The 22,594-nt window shown below is 39.3% G+C and overlaps 1 protein-coding gene and 1 pseudogene across 2 annotated transcripts; one reads left to right on the plus strand and one right to left on the minus strand.

Moving 5' to 3' along the window:
• Positions 1–346: 346 nt before the first annotated feature.
• On the minus strand, positions 347–21,116 carry DR1 (down-regulator of transcription 1). 2 transcript variants are annotated; one of them, XR_014844777.1, is made up of 3 exons: positions 19,554–20,409; positions 11,489–11,652; positions 347–2,747 (listed from the first exon to the last, which is right to left on the minus strand). XR_014844777.1 is itself a non-coding variant. In XM_001928479.6 (3 exons), the coding sequence occupies exons 1-3, from the start codon at positions 20,392–20,394 to the stop codon at positions 2,601–2,603; spliced, it is 531 nt and encodes a 176-aa protein (XP_001928514.1). In that variant the 5' UTR covers positions 20,395–21,116; the 3' UTR covers positions 716–2,600. The 2 variants fall into 2 exon arrangements, 1 of the variants encoding a protein (XP_001928514.1); XM_001928479.6 differs by having other exon boundaries at positions 716–2,747; positions 20,175–21,116.
• On the plus strand, positions 20,722–21,567 carry LOC146404260 (uncharacterized; annotated as a pseudogene).
• Positions 21,568–22,594: the final 1,027 nt, after the last annotated feature.

Genomic DNA, 22,594 nt, shown 5'->3' on the forward strand with positions numbered 1-22,594 from the left:
GGAAGTCAACATAATCACAAACACAATGACAAACAAAAAAGAGTACATTACGTATGATAGCATTTACATAAAATAAAAGAATAGCAAAATTGATTTTAGAAGTCAGAACAGTAATTATTTCTGGGGAGGAAGAAAACAGCATTAAGACAGGGCAAAAAGGAGGGCTTCTGGGATATTCATAACACTGTTTCTTAATCTGAGGGCAGGCAAAATAAGTATGTTTAATTTCTGAAACCTTTATTTGTGTACTCTTCTAAATGTATGGCGTAATTTTAAAAAATCGATGGCTTTTCAACACTTATTAATCTGATAGTCTGCTGGAAAAAAAGACATAAATTCAAGGAAGTGGGGAAAATACTTACTAAACAATAACTTTATTTCTCAAGAACCCTAAAGATTTTGTTTCTCTCTCCAAAAGAGTTTAAAAATTCAACAACATAAAGAATATAATAGTGACTTTTAACTACTAAAAATTAAGCTAAAAGTAAAACACTGCTTAATTAGCTTTGTTATGCCTGCATCCTAGGACTGTAAATTACAAAAATACAAGTAAAACCACATTTTCTGAAGTAACGGTAAACAAAGGAGAAGGTCAAATACTACATACCAAATGATCAAAATGTCTCTTGGACCTAAAATTCTTGAAACTAGTAAAAATGGTAATAAAAGAAATTTCATGCCATTAATCTGTATAGATCATTAAATATAAAAACAATTTATAAAACACATCAGATTTTATTGCTTGAAGAATACAGCATATGAAATCACAAGGATGTCAAAATGAAAAGTCACTAGAATTCAAACATATAATACATTATCAGATGCAGTAAAATATTAATTAACCTGAACTCTGCATCAGGAAAAAAAAAGTATGGAAAACTGCCTAAGTTATTTAAGAAACAGATATACTTAAAACAGAAAGTATAAGGATGTTACAGTACAAATTAGAAAAGTCAACACTTATTAACTTATTTCTTAGACTAGACTACCTTTGGTACTTAAACTTTAAAAAAAAAAAAATCCCTTCTATCTTGTCCAAAAGCACTTCATGGATACAATATCAACTTCAACTCAAAACATTCAGCAAGATTCACCTATCTGTGGCATGGAAGAAGTGTATTTAATACATATATGACAATATTTCACTTTTTCTAAAACTGTAAAATATGATTAAGAAATCTAATACATGTAAACTCTTCAATTTATTTTATTAGCTCTTCAATTAAAATTGAAATCCTGGAAGCTTCAATCTATCTTTAGGCTTGGTGAATATAGAAATTTAAATGTTTGGCAAATGTTACATAGAAATTTTGATTACTTCATACTATCTTAAGTGGTTTTTCCATTCTGTTTCCAAAATGCAAATAATAGGCCATTTCTTCAACACCCCGGATTTCTATAAAAATCACTACCATACTTTATTTATTGGAACCAAATTAAAGCTTTTCCCTTTTAACAAGCAGTTCAAAATTAGGGCTGATCAATTAGGACACACTTCCTTACACAAAACAAAACCAATCATTTTTAAAGGATCACTCAATTATGATGGAGACAATGATGCCATTTCAAAAGGAAGCATTGGACACACTAGGTCATCTAGTCAAGAAATCGTAAAAGTAATGTTAAAAACAAACGAGTAAACTATAACTACAAGTTTAATTACAAAAAAAAAAATCCCTCTTTTATAGCAAGCATGCTCATTAACTTTCGTTTCTTTCCCCCAGCAAATGTCTGAATATTTATGAACTTCAGTTAAACCAACGGAACCTAAGCAACTGTTTCACGAGTTCCAATAAACATGGATGGGCTAAGCAAGTAATACTATTAATAATTATTGAAGTGAAATACTAAGAATCATGACAGTCCTCAAAATAGGGCAGTCTATGAAATGTAATAGTGTAGCTCAGGATGAATTATTCCATAGTAAAACTGTAGTTTTTACTTCTACATAAAACAAAATCAAAGTCAAAAACATAACCTACCAAATTTTACAACTACTATTAAACATACTCCTTCCCAGCTTTTGAATGCCTTGTTTTGAGATTTTTTTTAAACAAGTATATTTACCCGAGCAGAAGTGTTTATTGCCTGCATATATACTCCTTTTAAAGACCAAAAATCCCGATACTACAGAACCGAACTCTTTTGTCACCAACCTGACCCGATGTCTACTGCATCACAAAGCACCTCCACCCTCAGTCATGAACAACTACAGATTTTCAGTGTAGCTAAAAGGGCAGAGGAAATGCAAACGCAGATTTAGAATTTCTGTATAAATTTCACTGTATTTTTATAAACTTGAAGTTTTCTGTAACACTGTTTTATTGACCAAATAAAGGACTCACCGCTATCTAAAATTTCATAAACACTATTAAAAATTCAAAATTGATATTATACTGAATCTTAAATTTTCAATAGTTCAAAGAGACAGTTTTTACATCAACAGCACACAACAGATGAAACTTAACGGCAGACATCCCTAGAATACCAATGGCAAGTCCACCAAGAAGCATACAAAATTACAGATAAGCATTTCGTTCACTGTTTTCTTGTGCAAGGAAAAACATTTATAGAGGAAATAGAAACTCAGCTGGTGAATTTCAGATATCATCATCATCTTCTTCATCCTGAGAAGATCCTGCCTGGTTGGATGCACTTGCTGAGGCAGCAGCAATCTGTGCTTGCTGGGCAGCTTGCTGCATTTGAAGCCATTCCTGTTGGGCCAATTCTGCTTGTTGCTGTCTAGCCTAAACACCAAAAACATCACACACACAAAAGTTAAAAAAAACCTACAATACGCACACTTTGTGTATTAAGCCAACCATAAACTTAGTCATTATCAAATGTGTATACCTCCCAAACACTACACAGTTGTACATTAGGACAACATAAATTCTCTAAGAAAATATAATTAGAGATTGCTTCTCTGACAACTCTTTTTTTTGGGGGGGTGGGTATCTGGCTGCATCTGCGGCATACGGAAGTTCCTGGGTCAGGGATTAAACCCACTCCGCACCAGCAAATGAAGCCACTGCAGTGACCACACCAGATCCTTACCCACTGCGCCAGAGGAGAACTCCCTCCCTGTCAACTTTTTTTTTCTTTTAGGGCCACACTTGTGCAGCATATGTAAGTTGCCAAGCCAGGGGTCAAATTGGAAGCCTCATCCTTAACCCAGTGAGCAGGGCCAGGGATTGAACCCGCATCCTCATGGACATTAGTTGGATTTGCTATCACTGAGCCACAATGGGAACTCCTCTGTCAACTCTCTTAAGGAGAGTTTTCAAGTTTCCATAAAAGCTCCTTTTTATGCTACATAATGGTTCAACTGAAGAACTTTAAAAAGTTTACAGAAAAACAATATTCTCCCTTTAATTCCTTTTTCACGTGTTTCTCTTGATTCTTCTGTCTTAATTTACAATTCTTTTTTTTTTTTTTTCCTTTTTAGGGCCACATCCACAGCATATGGACACTCCCAGGCTAGGACTCGAATCCAAGCTGTAGCTGCTGGCCTACACCATAGCTCATGGCAACACCAGATCCTTAACCCAATGAGCGAGGCCAAGGATCAAACCCACGTCCTCATGGGTACTAGCCAGATTTGTTTCCACTGAGCCGCAACAGGAACAACTACAATTTTGACATAAATATTTTCCATCTAGGAGTTCCCATCGTGGTGCAGTAGAAATGAATCTGACTAGGAACCATGAGGTTGTGGGTTTGATCCCTGGCCTCGCTCAGTGGGTTAAGGATCTGGCGTTGCTGTGAGCTGTGGTGTAGGTCGCAGATGTGGCTCGGATCTGGCATTGCTGTGGCTGTGGTGCAGACCGGCAGCTATACTCCAACTGACCCCTAGCCTGGGAATCTCCATATGCCGCAGGTGGGACCTTAAAAAGCAAATAAGTAAATAAAATAAACATTTTCCATCTAAAAATTATTTCTGTAGTTTGAAAGTTCTCTAGTACTCTACCTCTAACTGTTAGGGGAAAAGGACTAAATGTAAAGGCAATAGCTACCGTGACTATTTAAGTTTCTATCACAGTTCTGTATCCTATACTTCTCTCTTCCTCTATCCCTCTCTTCCATCTCTATAAATATATCTGTGCACTCACGCACGCGCGCGCGCACACACGCACACACACACACACACACACAGAACATATCCTTACCCCATACACACTTGTGAATACTCATACAGTACTGAATTTAAGTGGTGTAGTTAAAATCCATTCATTTGAAACATCCTCTATAAAAACTACCACAGAATTTGAGAAGCCAAGATGCATACATCTGGGTCACATGCCCTATTGCATGAGATAATTTCATCTATTACCAGAAAAATGAATCTGTTTCTCCATTTCGGCCTTTTCTCAGAATTATTTAAGCCTAGCTCATACCCTCCTTTATGAAAGGCTGATTGCTAGTCATCACTTCAAACACAATCAGTTTTTCTTCATCTTTCTAGGTCACATTCTCTGCTTACCTGCATATTCCATAATTCTCTATGCATTCCCATATCTATCCATTTTGTTCTCTGAGTATATATCTTTTTTCCCCACTAGATTTTTTTTTTTTTTTTTTTTTTGCTATTTCTTGGGCCGCTCCCACGGCATATGGAGGTTCCCAGGCTAGGGGTTGAATCGGAGCTGCAGCCACCAGCCTACGCCAGAGCCACAGCAATGCGGGATCCGAGCCGCGTCTGCAACCTACACCACAGCTCACGGCAACGCCGGATCGTTAACCCACTGAGCAAGGCCAGGGACCGAACCCGCAACTTCATGGTTCCTAGTCGGATTCGTTAACCACTGCGCCACGACAGGAACTCCCCCACTAGATTTGAGAACAGAAACTGCTTCACCGTTGCCTTTCCAACATATAAGCACCCCAGTAGTTTCTGAGTGAATGAATGTTTTGTGGGAAAACTACCATGCTCAGTATAATTTTAAGATTAGGATTTTACTACAAACATTCCTACCTTTTCTTAATAATCTGCCATGAATTTACTGTCCATTTTTGGAAATTTTAATTAAAAAATTTATCTGTTACCAATTAAGTCCAAATTTCTCAGCCTAGTGTTCAAATTACTGTCTGTCCCAATCTATTTACCTAATCTTCTTTCATAACATTTATCTTCAACTCCAAAAACAAAAACCTAGAACATAAAATGTTTCCCAAACATACATCATACCCCCCCATTTTACTACCTTTACTCATGCTGATAGTCATTCTATTTGAATTCACCTGATTTTTATTTACTGAAATTCTACTCTTCCTTCAAGTAAAACTGAAACACTGTTTTCTCCGTTAAGTTTGTTACTGATTCCTTTCAGTATCATTCTGGTCTAATTAGGAGACAGAAGTCATGCTAGTTACAAAAATAGAAAGAATGTAATCTAAAAGATTATTAACCCAGTATAAAGTTGGTAACTAGGTAACTGAAAAGGCAAGAAATGAATGCTAAAATATGTGGGTGGCAACTACAGGAAGCAGCCACCAATCCTAAAACTGGGGGGACAGGGGAAGAGGTTTAAATTTTTAAAACTTAGAAGCTTTAAGTGAGCAACCCACTGAACTGAAACTCAGACTTCTGAAGGAGGGGCACAGACCAGTTGGTACTAGCATCTCTGAGCTTAGAGGAGCGCGCCAAGGATTGAGACCCACATCCCTGAGGAAAAGGATGCATGTTCAGTCTGGTTCTGTAAGTACTGGAGAAACTGCAAACCAAATTCAGTTCCTGCTACAGGAAAAAACTGATGCAGCCAGGGTGAAACACTGCTGGGTTGCTCAAAGGAACCTGAAGCCAAGTGGAAGTAAAAGAAAGGAACAAGTGCCTTCTTCCACCCAGCCTTCTAATCTCCCTCTGGAGCCCCTTAGTGGCAGCGGAGTCTAAGGGAAGCCAGCTAGAAAAGCAGAAACATGGTTTGCAGAGGCCTGGGCCCACCTCTAAGCAGGGCATACAGTGAAGTTTCATGCTGGGATAACTGCTTAGTAACTGGCACACGGCTATACCACTAAAATCTAATGTGATGTCTCTGTACTTGAGGATCTCTTTTTATCTTCCTTGTGAGAGTAGTTAGCCTCACACTGCAGTTAATGTCACTGTACTATACCTCCCCTCTCTTACAGACAAAAAAAAAGTTTTGTCAAGAAATTAAAAACCGGGTATTCTAATAACTACCTCCACCCATTTTTATATAGAAATATGGAAAACCTTTCCATAACACACAAGCATATTTACTTTTGGAATACCGGAGTTCAAAACAGACTGTTTCACAGGAAATACTTGAAAATTATAGGACAAACCAAATATATCAATTTAATCAACTTAAGAACCTACTCTGTGGCCTAATCAACTATAGGTAGGTATAATTTCATGGCCTGGGGAGTTCCCATTGTGCCTCAGTGGTAATGAACCTGACGAGTATTCTTGAGGATGTGGGTTTGATCCCTGGCCTCACTCAATGGGTTAAGGATCCAGTATTAACCTAAGCTGTGCTGTAGGTCACAGACGAGGCTCAGATCTGGTATTGCTGCAATTCGACCCCTAGCCTGAGAACTTTCATATGCCACAGGTGTGGCCTTAAAAAGACAAAAAAATCATGGCCCAGGGGAAAAAATAATAATAATTCAAATAATTTCAAGTCTCTACCCAGGTTTTTACTACAAAGTTACTTATCTCAGGTTATTTAAAAATCTGCAAAGACTTGTACTGGTTACATTTAAAATTTAATTGACTTTCAGGTGCCGTGGTCTCATATCAACATTCATACTTTTTTCTCTAAACTTAAAAGCATCCCAATGACTTTAAAATCAAGGTTGACTGGTTAACAGTATTGTACTCATTTCGACCAATTAAAATTTTCAGTGGCATCCATTCTAATTTCTTTTTTTTTTTCCCTCTTACCTCTCACCCCACCCATCCCAGGTATTTTCCTTCTAAAATGGAAGGGAGAAAAAGATGTAAGTAGGCATATACTTTCTAATTACTTCTGGAGATTTTCGTTACGTGGGAAATGAAACATAATGTTCCCATAAGATTCCCACTCCCACATACTAAAATTAATCATTTAAATGTACAGTTAACTTTAATCTCAAAGTATTAGCGATTCCTCCTTTTCAAATATTTGCTGCTTAGCAGTGAAAGACAGCTTCAAATGAGGCTGCCATTTTTTCTGGCCATGTCTACTGCATGTGGAAGTTGCCAGGTCAGGGATCAAACCCGCACCATAGCCGTGGCCCAAGCCACAGCAGTGACAATGTCAGATCCTTTGCCCACTTTGCCACCAGGGAATTCCAAGGCTGTTATTGTGTTAGTATTTAAAATAAAGTCTAAATGATTAAGTGAAATGAAAGTGATGGAAAAGACGTCATAATAACTAACCAATTCCTTCTATATTTAGGACTTTGTTCTCTAGGGGAAGTACTAAGCAGCTGCTAGAATTTTACTTCTTTTTTTTTAATGGTTGCACCCACAGCATATGGAAGTTACCCAGCCAGGGACTGAATCCAAGCCACAGTTGTGTCCAGAGTGGAGCCTGCGACAATGCCAGATCCTTCAAATCCACCGTGTGGGGCCAGGGTTTGAACCCGTATCTCCACAGTGACCCACACCGCTATAGTTGAATTCTTAACCCACTGTGCCACGGCAGAAACTGGTCTGCTGGTTTTTCCCACAAGAGCAAAGAAATAATAGGGTATTTTCATCTATAGTTTGGGGCAAAAAAGGGAGATATGGAAAGGGGGGAAAAACAGATGACAATGGTAGAGAGGTGAAGACAGATTTGACAGGGAATCAATATTTCTTTCATTTGCCTTTTTGCCCTGGAAAGGATAAAGCATGTTCGTACCATTTGAAAGTTCCAAAATAAATTTACGCAAACAAAATAATGACTAGAGTATCTGCATGGTATTGTAGAAAGAACACAGGTTTTATAGTCAGAAGATAAGCTTGGATTTAGACTCTAACACTTTCTAACTGTATGAACTTATTGTTGTTTAAGTCAATCCTTCCCAGTAAACTAAGCTATATAAAGACAGGAACCGTGTCTCTTTTTTATACTATTATAAGCCTGGCACTATATCTGGTAAATAGTGAAGAGTTCAATGACTGTCTGTAAAACAAATGATTTCACGCAAGCTTCTCCATCTTTGAGTCTGTTTCTTAATGTGTAAATAGGTACAGTAAAATCTATATTATTCATGAGAACTTTGCAAAGTACGTCAAGTGCTTAGCAGAGCACCTTTTTCTTTTCACCAAGTATCTACTTTGGCACTCTCCAGGTGATCTGTACTAGTAGAGAGTCGATAAATAATAGCCATTTACCTTCTTTTTTCCCTTGCTAAAATGGGCCGCACCCGAGCATATGGAAGTTCCCAGACTAGGGGCCAAATCGGAGCTGCAGCAGCCAGCCTACGCCACAGCCAGAGCAACACAGGATCTGAGCTGCATCTGCAACCTACACCACAGCTCATGGCAATGCCAAAAACTTAACCCACTGAGCAAGGCCAGGGATCGAACCCACATCCTCATGGATACTATTCAGGTTCGTTACCACTGAGCCACAACGAAAATTCCAATAGCTGTTTACTTTTTTAAAAAATTATCATTCCTCCTTCAATCCCTCATTTTCACATGGATATAACATTGTTTTCATGTGCTCATGCCTGCCTCTACCACCTATGGCTTTTCCTTTTTTAGCACCTATCTCATAGGCTGTTGTGTAGATTTTAAATGAAATAATACTGGTAAATTACGTGCAACGTGATTAACACATGGCTGGAACTCAATAAATGTTAGTCAGCTTTTACCTTCCTTATTAAATGTTATCTGGTGTCTAGTGCTTGATAACATTTAAAATTTAAATGCTTTTTAATATAAACCAAACTGGTTGTTATAACTGCAATAGATCAATTGTGGTGCTAACCTGGAAGAGATGCTCTAAAATGATATTTCTTAACTTTAATGGTAATTACAACTCCTAGCAAATCTCACCTCTTCTATTCAAACCAACCCTGCCTTACAATTTCAAATGTGAAGCCAGAACTTTATATGGAAAAATTAGCCTCACCTCCCTGCCTGCCCCGCCTTTTTTTTTTTTTTTTTTTTTAATGGTGAGTAGGTTCTTTAATCTCCTCAAACCTCAGAATCATAATTTGAAAGATCAAGGTTGAATTAAATGATTTCAAAAGTCTCTTCTACATCTAGAGTTGTGTGCTTCCTTTTCTCATCAACTCATTCAACAAGTATTTACTAAATACTCCCCCTGGGCTAGTTACCATGTTAGGCAGATGCTAGAGATACAAGTTACAATGAGTCCTGCCCTCAGGGAGCTTACAGACATTTTATAAATGACCACACAGCTCTACTCTCATGATAAAATAAGTATCTCTCTGGAACCAAAACACTTCATATTTCATTTCCTTTTTCCCTAACACAATGATTTAGGTCTAATTTTCAGGATCTTCCCACTGGAAAGTGAGTCAAATGGTTTATTTCAAAAAACTATTTTCATACATGGAGTAGATTTTTTTTTTCTTTCTTTCTTTTTTTTTTTTTTTTGCTTTTTAGGGCCATACCCATGGCATATGGAAGCTCTCAGGCTAGGGGTCGAATGGGAGCTACAGGTGCCGGCCTACACCACAGCTGAAGGCAATACAGGATCCTTAACCCACTAAGAGAGGCCAGGAATTGAACCCACATCCTTATGGACACTAGTCAGGTTTGTATCTGATGAGCCACAACAGAAACTCTCCAAATGGTTATTTTTTAAGCTGTTATCATAATTTTTCAAGTTCATAAACCCTTGCCCCTGTCTTTGCAGGGTAGGTGGGGAGAAGATACAGAGAAGAGAAAGTACAAAATACCATTAAGATATCTCAGCCCATGCTAATAAATTTAGCCTTGAACCATGATTTGCCTTCTTAATAATTGGGTTATTAAGCTATCAGTCTTATGTGGAATAAATACTCAGTAACATTCAAGAATCACTGTACTCTGGAGTTCTGCTGTGGCTCAGCAGTAACAAACCCGACTAGCATCCATGAGGTCGCAGGTTTGATCCCTGGCCTTGCTCAGTGGGTTAATGATCTGGCGTTGCCATGAGCTGTGGTGTAGGTTGCAGATGTGACTCAGATCTGGAGTGGCTGTGGGGTAGGCCAGTGGCTATAGCTCCAATTCGACCCCAGTTGAGGAACTTCCATATGCCGTGGGTAAGGTCCTAAAAAGACCAGAAAAAAAAAAAAAAAAAAAAGAGAGAGAGAGAGAGAGAGAGAAAATCACTGTACTTTGCAATTATCTACTGCCCAGCTTCAAGGAACCAAGCAAAGAAGGGAAGGCCAATCTTTCTCAGTTTCTCCCTCATGTTCTTGCCCTACATGTGTGTGGGTATTCTGTGCCCAAGTCATGCCATGCATGAGTAGAAAGGAGTGATGGAGAGCCCTTTTGTGTTGGTCTTTGTCTTCAACACAGAGTATGTGTGCATATTGGCTGTGCTGTCTATCCACTCCATGCGGAAGCCGTGCCATGTGGGCTATTGCGTCCCCTTATCTTCATCCCTTGGTGTTTTTATTAAGTAAATGAATGCTGTGTCTTTGTTGACTCTGCTATAACACCAAGGGATAGTGAACTGGGGCGAACCCAAGGAGTGAGAGACACTGTAGCATTCATCTTTGGAAAACCAGAGCATGGTTCCAAAACAGGTTACAGAGCTTGTTCTATTTTGCCACTGAGGGGACCTGGAAGGGAATGAAGAAGGTATCCGGGACTCTGAGGACGGGCTAAGGCAGGCCCAGAAGATGGCAGCAGTAACATCAGGGAAAATCTGAGAGGCTAAACACAAACTCCACCCAGTCCCACCCTGTGGTCCCTTCGTTTTTTTTTAAATAGAGGGATAAAACGGAGGGGTATTAGCACTCACCGCTCATCCTTCACAGACTATAACAAGTAAGAAAGCATGAGAACTATAACAAGTAAGAAAGGAGAAAAGTTTTCTTCCTTTCTCTGCTCCACTGGCCCTTCAAAGTTTTTTAAGATTAGAGTGTTTAAAAGGTGTATTTAAAGACCTAATTTAACCACAAAGTAGATGTTTCTACCTCAGATTTTTCTTACATGCTATTCCTCTAAAAGTATGATACAGTATTTTCTCACCAGACCATCATTTTAAATCTTAAGAACGTTTAGGTATACTTTTCATGCTTTTATGTGACCATTCTGTCCGAAAAACCATCAAAGTAAAATCTCAGTAGTTATTTGGAGTTGTTCTCCTCAGAAAACAGGTTGCTGCAAATATTTACTTTTATATGAAGTAAATAACTGGTCAAACAGAATCAATCTGGCTAGATCTAACATCACATTACATGATTAAACAATCACCCACAGAAAGAAAGTCCTCTGGCTATATATATTAACTTAGGTAATGATTTCGGGAACTAGTACAGTTAGCAAAAAGGGTTGGATTTAGATGAAAATAATTTAAAACACATTACTTACTTTTGCAAATAGTTCCTGTTGCTGTCTCAATAACTCTTCTTCAGGAATACCAAGGTTTTCCAAACGGGAACTGGCCTTTCTTCTTTTTAACGCCACTGTCTTGCACTCTTGTAAGACTTCTTTTACTTCGCTGATATAAGAGCCAAAGCCCAAACTTTCTAGTGCTAGGGAAATGAAAATTTGAAAAAGTGATAAAACACTTTTCCCTCATCTATGAATCATTGTTTTGTGGGGGTTATTTGGGGATTTTTTGGAGGTGAACATTGTTTTCTAATAATTTTATCTATTTTACAGCTGTATAACAATTATTTCTATTGCTAAGACAATATATTTTATCAACCTTCTTAACACTAGATTGCAAATTAGTTAAAACTTAAGGAACATTTCGAGGCACAGGGCTTCATTTTTCCTTTTCTTTCTAATTTTTTAAAAACCAAAGAATTTCCTGTGTGTGGGGGGGTTTCCAATGTAAGAACACATGGTTTTAGTAAGAAAACATTTTCCCTATACCACTCATAGTAAATCACTCATCAAATCAGTCACTTTCTCGAAAGATACCAAAAAAGCAAATATTTGGAACATACTTATTAATAACACATTTTGTGCCATTTGGCTTAGAAGAAGTAGGCTGGTAACACACGCTTTAATTTTCAGTAAGACAGGATGGAAGAATAGGTAAGTTCCTTTGTCTAAAGTACCAACAGGAAACTATTTTTAGCAAAAGACACTCAAACTGCCAAGTTTAAGAAATATTGGTGGAAATAACTTATGAAATTCAGCATTTATATTCAGCCAAAGTTTCCCTTGAAAATAAAACTTAAGAGGAAAACACTATAAAAATATTTCAAGTGATGTGGCAAAAAAACTGGGATAAAGGAAGACTAGAGGATAGGAGAAACATTAACAAAAAATTATCTCCCTTTATTTCTTTTCACATTTAGAACGAAAAATTTATAAGAAAATAATGCACGCTCCAAATGCCTTCTGCAATCCAAAAAGACAAAGCATAAAATTTCCTTTTGGCTCATGGTATTTAAAGTTATATTTTATAGTTTTCTATATACTGGCTAATACCCTTACGTCATTTTGTTTTCTGAGCCAATGATGAAATACAGGTGGTGAAAAACACATTACATGAACTTAAGTTAGTTCATCAGTTCTTGCAGTCTTTCAACAAGTACGATAAACCAAGTAAAGACACCCTAAATTCTAACTTTGGGAATTTGCTCTTTGGGGCGGAATACCAAGTATCTTTAAAATTCACATTCCCATGTAGGCTGTGGTTTTTAAGACATTTTGAACAATTTACAACTTTAATTATTTCACATGTCAAGCTGTTTTCATCAATCATCTTTAGGAATAATCTGATGCCAAAAAGCAGAGTGCTATTATTTGAATTTTAATTAGCTTACCAACCCCTCCTCTGTCATCCCCCCAAACTCTGATAAGACATTATTCTGAGTTCTGTTTACCAAATTCACCACCATATAATTCCCAGCCTCAATAAGCTTGGGGTACAGGAGAAGATTAAGTGAAAATTAGGCAGCCTGAATTTTTTAGTTGAAATGACAGACATTTTTTAAGTGTCAATGTTAGAAGCCAAAATTTTTGTGTTATCTTTTCTTTTTAAAGGAACAAGCATAATAGCATATTTTCGATAATATTGGCTGGAGACCATACCAAAAGAAACCAAGTAATGACTTACATACAGTGTCCTGCCACATTCTAAGTCTCATTTCCTTAGCACTACAATAAGGTCCTCTAGGATCTAGTCCCACTTACCTCTCCAGCTTTATTTCTGCCATTAAATCCCCACATACTCTGCTAAACCTGACTCTTCAATGTTTCAACAGGTACCAGCTTCCCACAATCATGCTGACAGCAATTCATTCAAGGCCCAGATCATCAAATTCCATCTTCAAATTAAGTCTGCCTGACCCTCCTAGACAGAAGTAATGTTTTCCTTTTGAAATCAGACAGAATTTGAAACCTGGTTGTCACTGTATTTGCATAACTTTGGATATGTTGCTTAATATCTCTAAGCTTCAGTCCTCCATCTCTAAAATGAGAATAGCATCTATTTCATAATATATTTCTACAACCAGAAGCACTAAAGTGGTTAAGCATGTAGCCCCTAGGCTGCCAGGGACTGACTCCTAGCTCTGCCTCCTATTAGCTGTGTGACTCAGGATAAGTTCCTTCAGTTCTGTTCCTTTAAAACAAGAACAACTGTATCTGTATCTCATCAGATCAGGCTGCTGTGAAGAATAAATTAATATAAACAATGAGCTAAGAACAGAGGCCAGCCCATAGAAGGACCAAATATTATTATACATTTTTTTTTTTTTTACTTTAAGAGTTGTAGGAATCAACAAGCAGTTTAAAGCATTTAACACAGCATCTAACACCAAGAGTCACATAACTAACTTGGACTTCGTATTATTCATCTTTTTTCTCTTACATTTGAAAGAGTACTCTATTAAACATATAGGACCTAAATAAACACATTATCACACCATCAAATTCAAGCTGAACAAGTATATTAAATTTACAAAATTAACAAATCAATACATGGAGAGACAACTCTTCAAATGTCAAGAATTACCAGACTAGATATTAAGAAACATCAATCTACCTTAAACCACAGAGGGCATGAAATAAAAATTTAAAAAACAAAACAAAACCAAAAAAGACATCACCTTTAAAGACATCTAAGGTTGAGAACACTGCTTTAAAAAAATTTGGAAGTAAATCCAAGGTTAATATTTAATATTATTCAAAGAGCTGCTATATACAAATACTGTACTCTCAATAAAATGGTTCAACAAGAGCAGCCATAAATTTAATTTCAAAACTGCAATGACTTTAATCCTCATTTTAAACACATTTTGGCTGACAGATATGAATAACTGGATACAATATTTTCTGAGTGGAAACATCTCACATCGTTTATTTTCATGCAGTAGTAATATTCCATCTTACGCCAATGAGAACATTGAAGGATAAGGGAAACAGCTTCTAAGCACGGTCATGGCCACCGGTTAACAGGTGTGCAGGTTGCTCAGTGCACCCCAGTACCGTATCCGAGGAGAGCCATTCATACCGTAAACATGAGAGATTTGTGTGTTTATTTTACAGGCACTTTTCCTGGCAGATGGTAGTAAAGGTTTTTAAGGAAGGATTGCCTTTTTCTAATTTGTATAAACAGATTTTATGGACTCCTGATAGCCCTGGCTCAAAGGATCTCAGAGTAAAGGCTGAAGAAATAAAAAATAATTTAAAAAAACACTTTGTGGGTAAAATACCCATCACTTTTTCAGAGGTCTATCTATACTACCCTGTGTCATCTATCTTAAAACTGTAACTGGAGTTCCCATTGTGGCTCAGCGGAAATGAACCTAACTAGTATCCATGAGGACGTGGGTTTGATCCCTGGCCTCACTCAGTGGGTAAAGGATCCAGGATTGCTGTGGCTGTGGCGTAGATTGGCAGCTGCAGCTCCAATTCAATCTCTAGCCTGGGAACTTCCATGTACCGAGAGTGTGGGCCGCCCTCCAAGCAAAGACAAACAAACAAACAAGAAACCCTGTACTTAGCAGTTCCCTGGTGGCCTAGTGATTAAGGATTCAGTGTTGTCACTGCTGTGACAGGGTTCGATCTCTGGCCAGGAAACTTCTGCATGCAGCAGGTGTGGTAGAGAAGAGAAGAGAAGATTTGCACCCAGAAAAGGGTATGGCATATTAGGGGAAAAAATACTTAGCACATTTTTTTCAATTTGAAAGATATTAACAAGACAGCCACTTTAAAAAAAAAAAAAAAAGTATGTACACCTAACAATTTTAATACAGGTGTATCTTATATTTTGCAAAATAATAATTTGCTCCTCAAAAGTTTTGTTGTAACATAAATTTGTGTGAATTACTTTATACTTCAAATGTATCATGCATGCTTTTCACTTAAAAATCTAAAATACACAAAAGAGCATTCCCAAATTTATCTATTTTCTTTTGTTTACACGTCGGGGGAGGGTGGTGATATAGATCACTTAAAATTCATTAAGAGGATGTAGGCCAAACTGACTTCTTGGCTTACTGGCTTGGCAAAGACCCTTAAAAACCATGTCCTCTATTGTATCACTACTCCTGGGAATCTGGAACAATGAGAGAAGCATGGCAGAGCAAGAATCAAATTATCATTCATTTATCCCTAGCAGTACCTAGCACAATGCCAAGAACATAGAAGATAGTAGTATTCAAAAGTAACTGTCGGGTGGCAGAAGGAAGAGAAAAACAAGATATATCAATTTTAAAGAAAATAATAAAAAATCCAACTTGAAAAGCATCTGGCTGTGTGATAAACCGTGCAATGCACACTACATGTGTCCCTTCAGAAAAAAACATCAGTATGGATGATTATTTACGTGATACAACATCATTCTCATTATTTTTACAACTTTTCTGCAATCACTCAGATCCTCTGATTTCAAAACTACTTCACATCCACTTTCCAAAACAGACTGTGGTTTTTAAGCTTTAGAGCAAGGATACTCAAAATGTGGTCCATGAACTTGTGCCAGAACTACTTGTCATGGTCCACAATGAGTTAAGTACAGAAATTCAGATTAAGCATTTTAAGAACCTTCACAGCAATACACTAACTATGTGATGTGATGGCTAGGTTAACTAATTTTATTATCATTTCATAATATATTCATATATCAAATCATTACATTGCAAACTAACTTACACAATGTTGTATGTCAATTACATTTCAAAAGCTGGGGAGAAAAAGAAACTTCATAGCAATATGACAGAATAATTTTATGTCTGTTGAATCTAATATCAAAATTTTTCATTTTTACTGTTCTCCAGTGATCCATTTTTACTGTATTTTACCAAAGTTACCACTTTGAGAGGGATCAGAATTTTGTTTCAAAGTCCTTCAACATAGATAGCTTGGAGCAATACAACTGCTTAAGAAGTGAACTCTCAAAGACTTTTAACCTTTCACTACTTTCAGTTAACACTATCACTTAAAATATTCTTATTTTCGCTTTGGCTTTACAAATGGCATCAAGATGTAAAGTTAAAAATAAACTTTCAGGAGTTCCCGTCCTGGCGCAGAGGTTAACGAATCCAACTAGGAACCATAAGGTTGCAGGTTCAGTCCTTGGCCTTGCTCAGCAGGTTAAGGATCTGGCGTTGCCGTGAGCTGTGGTGTAGGTCGCAGATGCGGCTCAGATTCCGAGTTGCTGTTGCTGTGGCTCTGGTGTAGGCCGGTGGCTACAGCTCCAATTGGACCCCTAGCTTGGGAACCTCCATATGCCACAGGAGCGGCCCAAGAAATGGCAAGACAAAAAAAAAAATACAATAAAAATAAACTTTCAGCTTTGTATTTTAAACAGGATCACTATAAAGTTTTAAATTATTACTTAATGTAGCATATTTCAGGTAGGTTTCTCAATTCTGATTCTCAATAATTGCTAATTACACCTGAAACCATTAAGTATTATTTATACATAAAAAGGGAAACCTTAGTTAACAGATTTGCCTAAGGCCAAAGACTTCTCAGTACAGAACCTGCAGCTCTCAACTTTCAATGTCAATTCTTTCCCTAATGTAACAGAACATGTTAGAACTCATTTTAAGAACACGTGTGCACAGAAACCCAGCAAGAAAATAAAAGGAACATCTTTTATACTTAGAAGTCACTCTATTTGTGTATATGTAATCTTTGATACCAAGTTCTTAAAATCAAAATAAGCAAAACATTTAGAAAAAAATTTTTAATTTTAACCAGGTTACATAATTTCAGATTTACCAGCAATAAAATTGTTAAAACTTTAGCTTGCATTTTACAGAACTGCCTCAAATGCTTAATTTGCTCTGAGACAAGGTAAAACAAAGTGCCAAGTGAATAAATGAAACTTCCTAAAGCAAGTTCATTAAATAGTTCATTAAACTAAAATAATCCAAACTTCAACATGTGAGAATCAAACCACTTCAAAATGTACGTTACCTTTCCACTTGGATATATCTTACATTCCTAAATAATCAACACTGACAAAACAGCATAAAAAAATGTCATACCCACCTTTCCAGTTAGTCTATAAAAACACACTATAAACACCTAAAAAAAATACACCTTACTAACCGAAGCAAGTCAGAGAAACACAAATATCACATGAGATCACTAATATGTGGACTCTGACAAAAAGTGATACAAAAGAATTTATCCACCAAACTTATGGTTACCAGGGGAAATGTTGGGGGGAACAATAAATTAGGAGGCTGGGATTAACAAATACACACTACTATATATAAAGCAGTTAAGTAACAAGGACCTATTGTATATCACAGAGAAATCTACTCAATAATGAGTAGTGACCTATGTGGGAAAGGAATCTGAAAAGGAATGGATATATGTATAACTAATTCACTCTGCTGTACACTTGATATTAACACAACATTGTTACGTCAACTATACTCCAATAAAATTTTTAAAAATTACACACCTTAAGGATTTCTTTTACTCACTCAGGACAAAAATTTATTTAAATGATTAAGCAATATGAAATTAATAAAGAGATTATAAATGTATAAAGTATATTCCCCTAACTGGTGAAAATTCTGGGTTAAAACGTAGATTCTTATCCACTTAACAGCAATGTTACAAGAGAAAAAAAAAATCTGTAGGACTGTAACAGGTCAATACACGATTTTGAAAAAATAAATCATCTTTAGTGCATAAGGAAATTGCTTTCACTGGAACTTTCTCTGACTCATACATTAAACTGAATTTAGCATATTCCAGAGTTGAGCTATTTAGCATACTGCTAGCTACAGCTGCACTTTTCTTCCATCATGTCAATCAGATATCTAAATATATCCTAGAAAAGAATAAACTCTACCCAAGAAGACAGATTGTGATGTGTTATTAGATTTTTGGAATGATCACCACGTCTGTGGTGTAAACAAGTGTTTAGGCAGATCCTTCTGAAATCTTTTGCAATTTTCATTGGAAAGGCAATGTTGATCAAAGATCCTTTTTCTCTTTTATAAGCTGTAAAAGGAAATTATAGCTATCTGTGTTGAATAATCTTGTGAAAGACTTGTGCCAACAATTGCACATACAATGTAAAAATAAAACACAAGAGGAAAAACAGACAACTTTTGCTTTCATTTTACTTGCCAGAGTACACCAAACAAGTAGAAGAATATTCTAGCTTTAAAATCAAATAAACTTTTCCCTAGGGATTTTCCTTCCTCCATAAGGAAGTACTGAAATGGAAACAGCAGAGTATGTTTTAAACCTACTTTCCACACATCATTAAGGATCAAAAGTGACTCATTTAATCCTTTTGTCAATATTGACAGTGAAATACTACATATGGTTAAGTATGAGATGTGTCCTCTACTTCAGAATAACAAGAAAGTCACCTTTTAAAAAATCGAATTATAAAAAAAGTTGAATTTTATATAAAAGTTGAGTTTTATATAAAACTGTATATAATTCAAAAAGTTGAATTATAAAAATAAAATGGTAGACAACCACCTGCCTACCAAAATTAACCGTGATTTTTTACTTCAAAAGCAATCAAGAAATTGTTAAAAATTTTAATTAGACTATTATAAAAGGTAAAGTCTCACTTCAAATTGAATGCAGTCTTTTCATAAGAATACATGTACAAGTCACAGAAAGTAATTCCTAAAACATAATTAGTGAATGTCTCTTCATTTTTGAAACGAACCATCAGAATACAGTTCCCCAACTCTCTATTACTGAACTAAATCCTTTCCAAGAGAAGAAAGAAGAAACTGTTACACTTCCAGAAGCGCTGCTCAAGAAAAGGTTGCGTGTGTACATCCAAGTGGGGAGGACCGCAGGAAAGGGCAGCGGAATGTCCCGCGAAAAAAAATCTCACAATCTTTCCATCCAAGCTTGGAAAAGCTACCGCCACAAAGCAAAGCAAGTTGCAGAAGAAAAAGGAAGGAAGGAGGGAGGGAAGGAAGGAAGGAAAGAGAAGGAAAGGAGAGGAGGGAGAGGAAAGGGTGCCTTTTCTTACAGAATAGAACTTGAGAGCTCTGGCAACTTGTTGCTGGCCGGCAGGACCATTTTCAAAGCAGAGAACATAGACACTCTCTCCATCCAACCCTAATCCACCGCGCAGCGCTCAACATCCACGTTCCTCCCACTCTCCCCGCGTTCTCAACACGCGTCTTTTCCTCCACACCGGGGCAGGGCTCGGGTGGGAATGAAGGTCCCGTCTGCATTCAAAGCCTCCGCGGGACAACTTCTGGGTTCCTCTCCGTTGTCACGCCCTCGGTCCCCCTTCCGCAGGCTCCTTCTCGCTCCTCACGTCCGGGTTCCACCGCAGGCAGGCAAAACTCCTGCCGCTTCGGCTGGCCCGGCTGTAAACTGAGAGCACCCCTCCCGCTCGAGCCGGGGGCACGCCAGCTGGCCCCGCCGCTGGGCAGCTCTTCCACCATCCGCTGCTTGAAAAGGGCGAGAACCCGCCACGGGGATGTGAAGGCGCCGGCTGCCCCCACGCCCGCGGGGCCTTGTCAGCGACCAGCACTAAGCCACCAGGACCAGCCTGAGGGCTGGGACATGACGGCGTCGCCCACGAGCACGCCGTCCCCGGCCGGCTCCTCTTCGGCAGCAAAAGCCCACAGAGACCACTTACCTTGTATGACGTGCTCCGGCGAGATGGTCTTCTTTTCCGATTTGTTGCAAATCTCATTGGCTTCAGAAGATACAAGGTGAATGAATTCAGTGCAGCAGTTCACCACCAGCTCCCGGGCATCGTTGGCCACCCGGACATTGGGCAGAGTCTCTTTGATCATCTTATTAATAGCAGCTCTGGGTATAGTGAGATCATCGTCGTTGCCAGATGAGGAGGCCATCGTACCTTCCTACCTCTCGTGCCCCGACTTGTAAAAAACTCCCCAGCTCTGGTCCACACTCCACGAAGCTTCTTTCAAAAGGGCGCCTCGGAGAGTGAGCCCGGCGGCGCTCTGAGAATAGGGTGCAGGAGATAAAGGGGGGGGGGTCAAGAGGGCAAGAAACACCCGCGTGCGTGAGATTCAGGGCGAGGCTGGGAACAAAGTTGGGGGCTGAGGATCCTGGGGACAGCACCGCCCAGGTCAGCGAGGGAAAGCAAGGTGGTGCGGAAATCTAAGCCCGGAGAACCACCTTCGTGCCTCCTCAGAGGGGCGTGCGCTGTCGCCTAACCGGTCCCCAACGGCGCCGGAGCAGAGGCAAGGTCCAGGGGCACTGGCCTGGCCGCGGTACCGGGCGGACACCCAGCGGGCCGGGCTCTACAGAGCCGGAGCCCCCGCTGCCGCCGCCAGCAGCCGCTGCCGCTGCCTCGGCCAAACCATCCTTCAGACACCGGCGCCGCCGCCTCACAACATGTCGGCCGCGGCCGCTGCTGGAACCCGGGCGGCCGCCGGGGAACGAAGACGGACAGAGCCGGCACAGGCGAGCGGCAGGGGCGGCCGCTGTGGCCGTTCAGCCCGAACGCAGACCGTGGAAGCCGAAGACGCGGTAACGGTGGTCCCTCCAGAGGCCACAGAAGAAGGTTTGCTGGAAGTCTCTCCCGATACCCTTTGCGCTACCGGAAGTCTCGCCCCCACACGTTTCCCCCCCCTCCAGCCCGACTTCCGGGTGTGGCTGCAGCCCTTCCCCCACCCGCGCCGGCGGGAACCGCCCGTCCTCCCCGCCAGCTGCTTCCGCTTGCCGTGGTCCCGGCACGCGCCTTGGGGTCCCGCCCCTTCCCGGGGCCGTAGCGGCCGGGCGCGCGCCCCGCGGTACCGGAGCGCCCCGGGCAGGCGTCGGACGCGGGCCGGGGTGGCTGCGTGGACTGGCGAAGATGGAAAGCCGCCTCTACCCTCTCAACCCGCTGAGGCTCGGAACCCATTCCTAGCCAAGTTTGCAGACAAAGGGGCGCTGGATTTCGTTTAAACAATTCTAGTTGCTCATCCTAAAGCGCCCGAATTGAGATTGAAAGGAAGAGGAAGGAGGCCTGGGCTCGGCCGTGCAGTATGGGGGAAGTAGAACCCGGTGTGTCTGTATCGTCCACAGGAAGACGCTTTGGATAGTACCTCATAGACGTTATTCGGGTGGAAACTCGGGCGCCCCACCCATTTTCTGGTTTTATGGGAAACATTCAGAAAAGTGACTTTCCCTCGCGGTCACTGCTAATACCTAAACTGGAAACTAGAAATAAGATCCATCGTAGTGGAAACGCCTAGTCTACAATGAGCCAGATTAGAAGGTTCCGATTTAGACATTTTGGATTTTGATGAAGCGAAAAAGAGTGGGCTCTGATTTTTTTTTTTTTTTTTTTGCAAACGTGTATCAAGTTCTTAAGAAAAATTGCACAAGAAATAGCAACAACAACAAAAAGACAAAAAGACCAAAAAAAAAAAAAAAAAAAAAAGGAGTTCCCGTCGTGGCTCAGTGGTTAACGAATCCGACTAGGAACCATGGGGTTGCGGGTTCGGTCCCTGCCCTTGCTCAGTGGGTTAACGATCCGGCGTTGCCGTGAGCTGTGGTGTAGGTTGCAGACGCGGCTCGGATCCCGCGTTGCTGTGGCTCTGGCGTAGGCCGGTGGCTACAGCTCCGATTCAACCCCTAGCCTGGGAACCTCCATATGCCGCGGGAGCGGCCCAAGAAATAGCAACAACAACAAAAAGACCAAAAAAAAAAAAAAAAAAAAAGAAAAATTGCATTATTTCTAAAAGCTAAGTTTGCCATACTGTCATTTTGAAGAAGCAGACTATATTATAAATAGGGAGGTGCAATTTCTAAAAGGCAAACCGGATACCGTTTACATGAGTTTGGGCACTTTAGTTAATCAGCTAAATTGTTCTTAGATTGGACAGCAACTGGCTTGTTTGAAATGTTTTCTTAAAACCTTTTGGTGTATGATCCTAGGTGTAGCACTTTAGGAGACCTTAATTACATTTTTTAAAAAAATTTTTCATTTAGCATTTTCGCCAGTACACTTGCAGGTTTTTTAATTTCTCTAGTTTAGACCCTTTTTCTCAGTGTTACTAAGTTTAGTCGAAACAAAATTTATTTGATAAAGTTTTTCTTTAA

The sequence above is a fragment of the Sus scrofa genome, chromosome 4 (genome assembly GCF_054392235.1).
Source record: "Sus scrofa isolate SSC_HxYL_T2T_F1_AM1 chromosome 4, Sscrofa_HxYL_maternal_Yorkshire_Landrace_v2.0, whole genome shotgun sequence".
In the NCBI taxonomy this organism is placed as follows: Eukaryota; Metazoa; Chordata; class Mammalia; order Artiodactyla; family Suidae; genus Sus; species Sus scrofa.

What these genes read in the sequence shown, in the direction of transcription:
- DR1 (XM_001928479.6), bottom strand. Translation starts at nt 20,394, where the DNA reads ATGGCCTCCTCATCTGGCAACGACGATGATCTCACTATACCCAGAGCT. An exon ending in GCCGGAGCACGTCATACAAG is followed by an intron (nt 11,653 to 20,174) that starts GTAAGTGGTCTC and finishes TCATTTCCCTAG; the next exon opens with CACTAGAAAGTTTGGGCTTT. An exon ending in AACAGGAACTATTTGCAAAA is followed by an intron (nt 2,748 to 11,488) that starts GTAAGTAATGTG and finishes TTTGGTGTTTAG; the next exon opens with GCTAGACAGCAACAAGCAGA.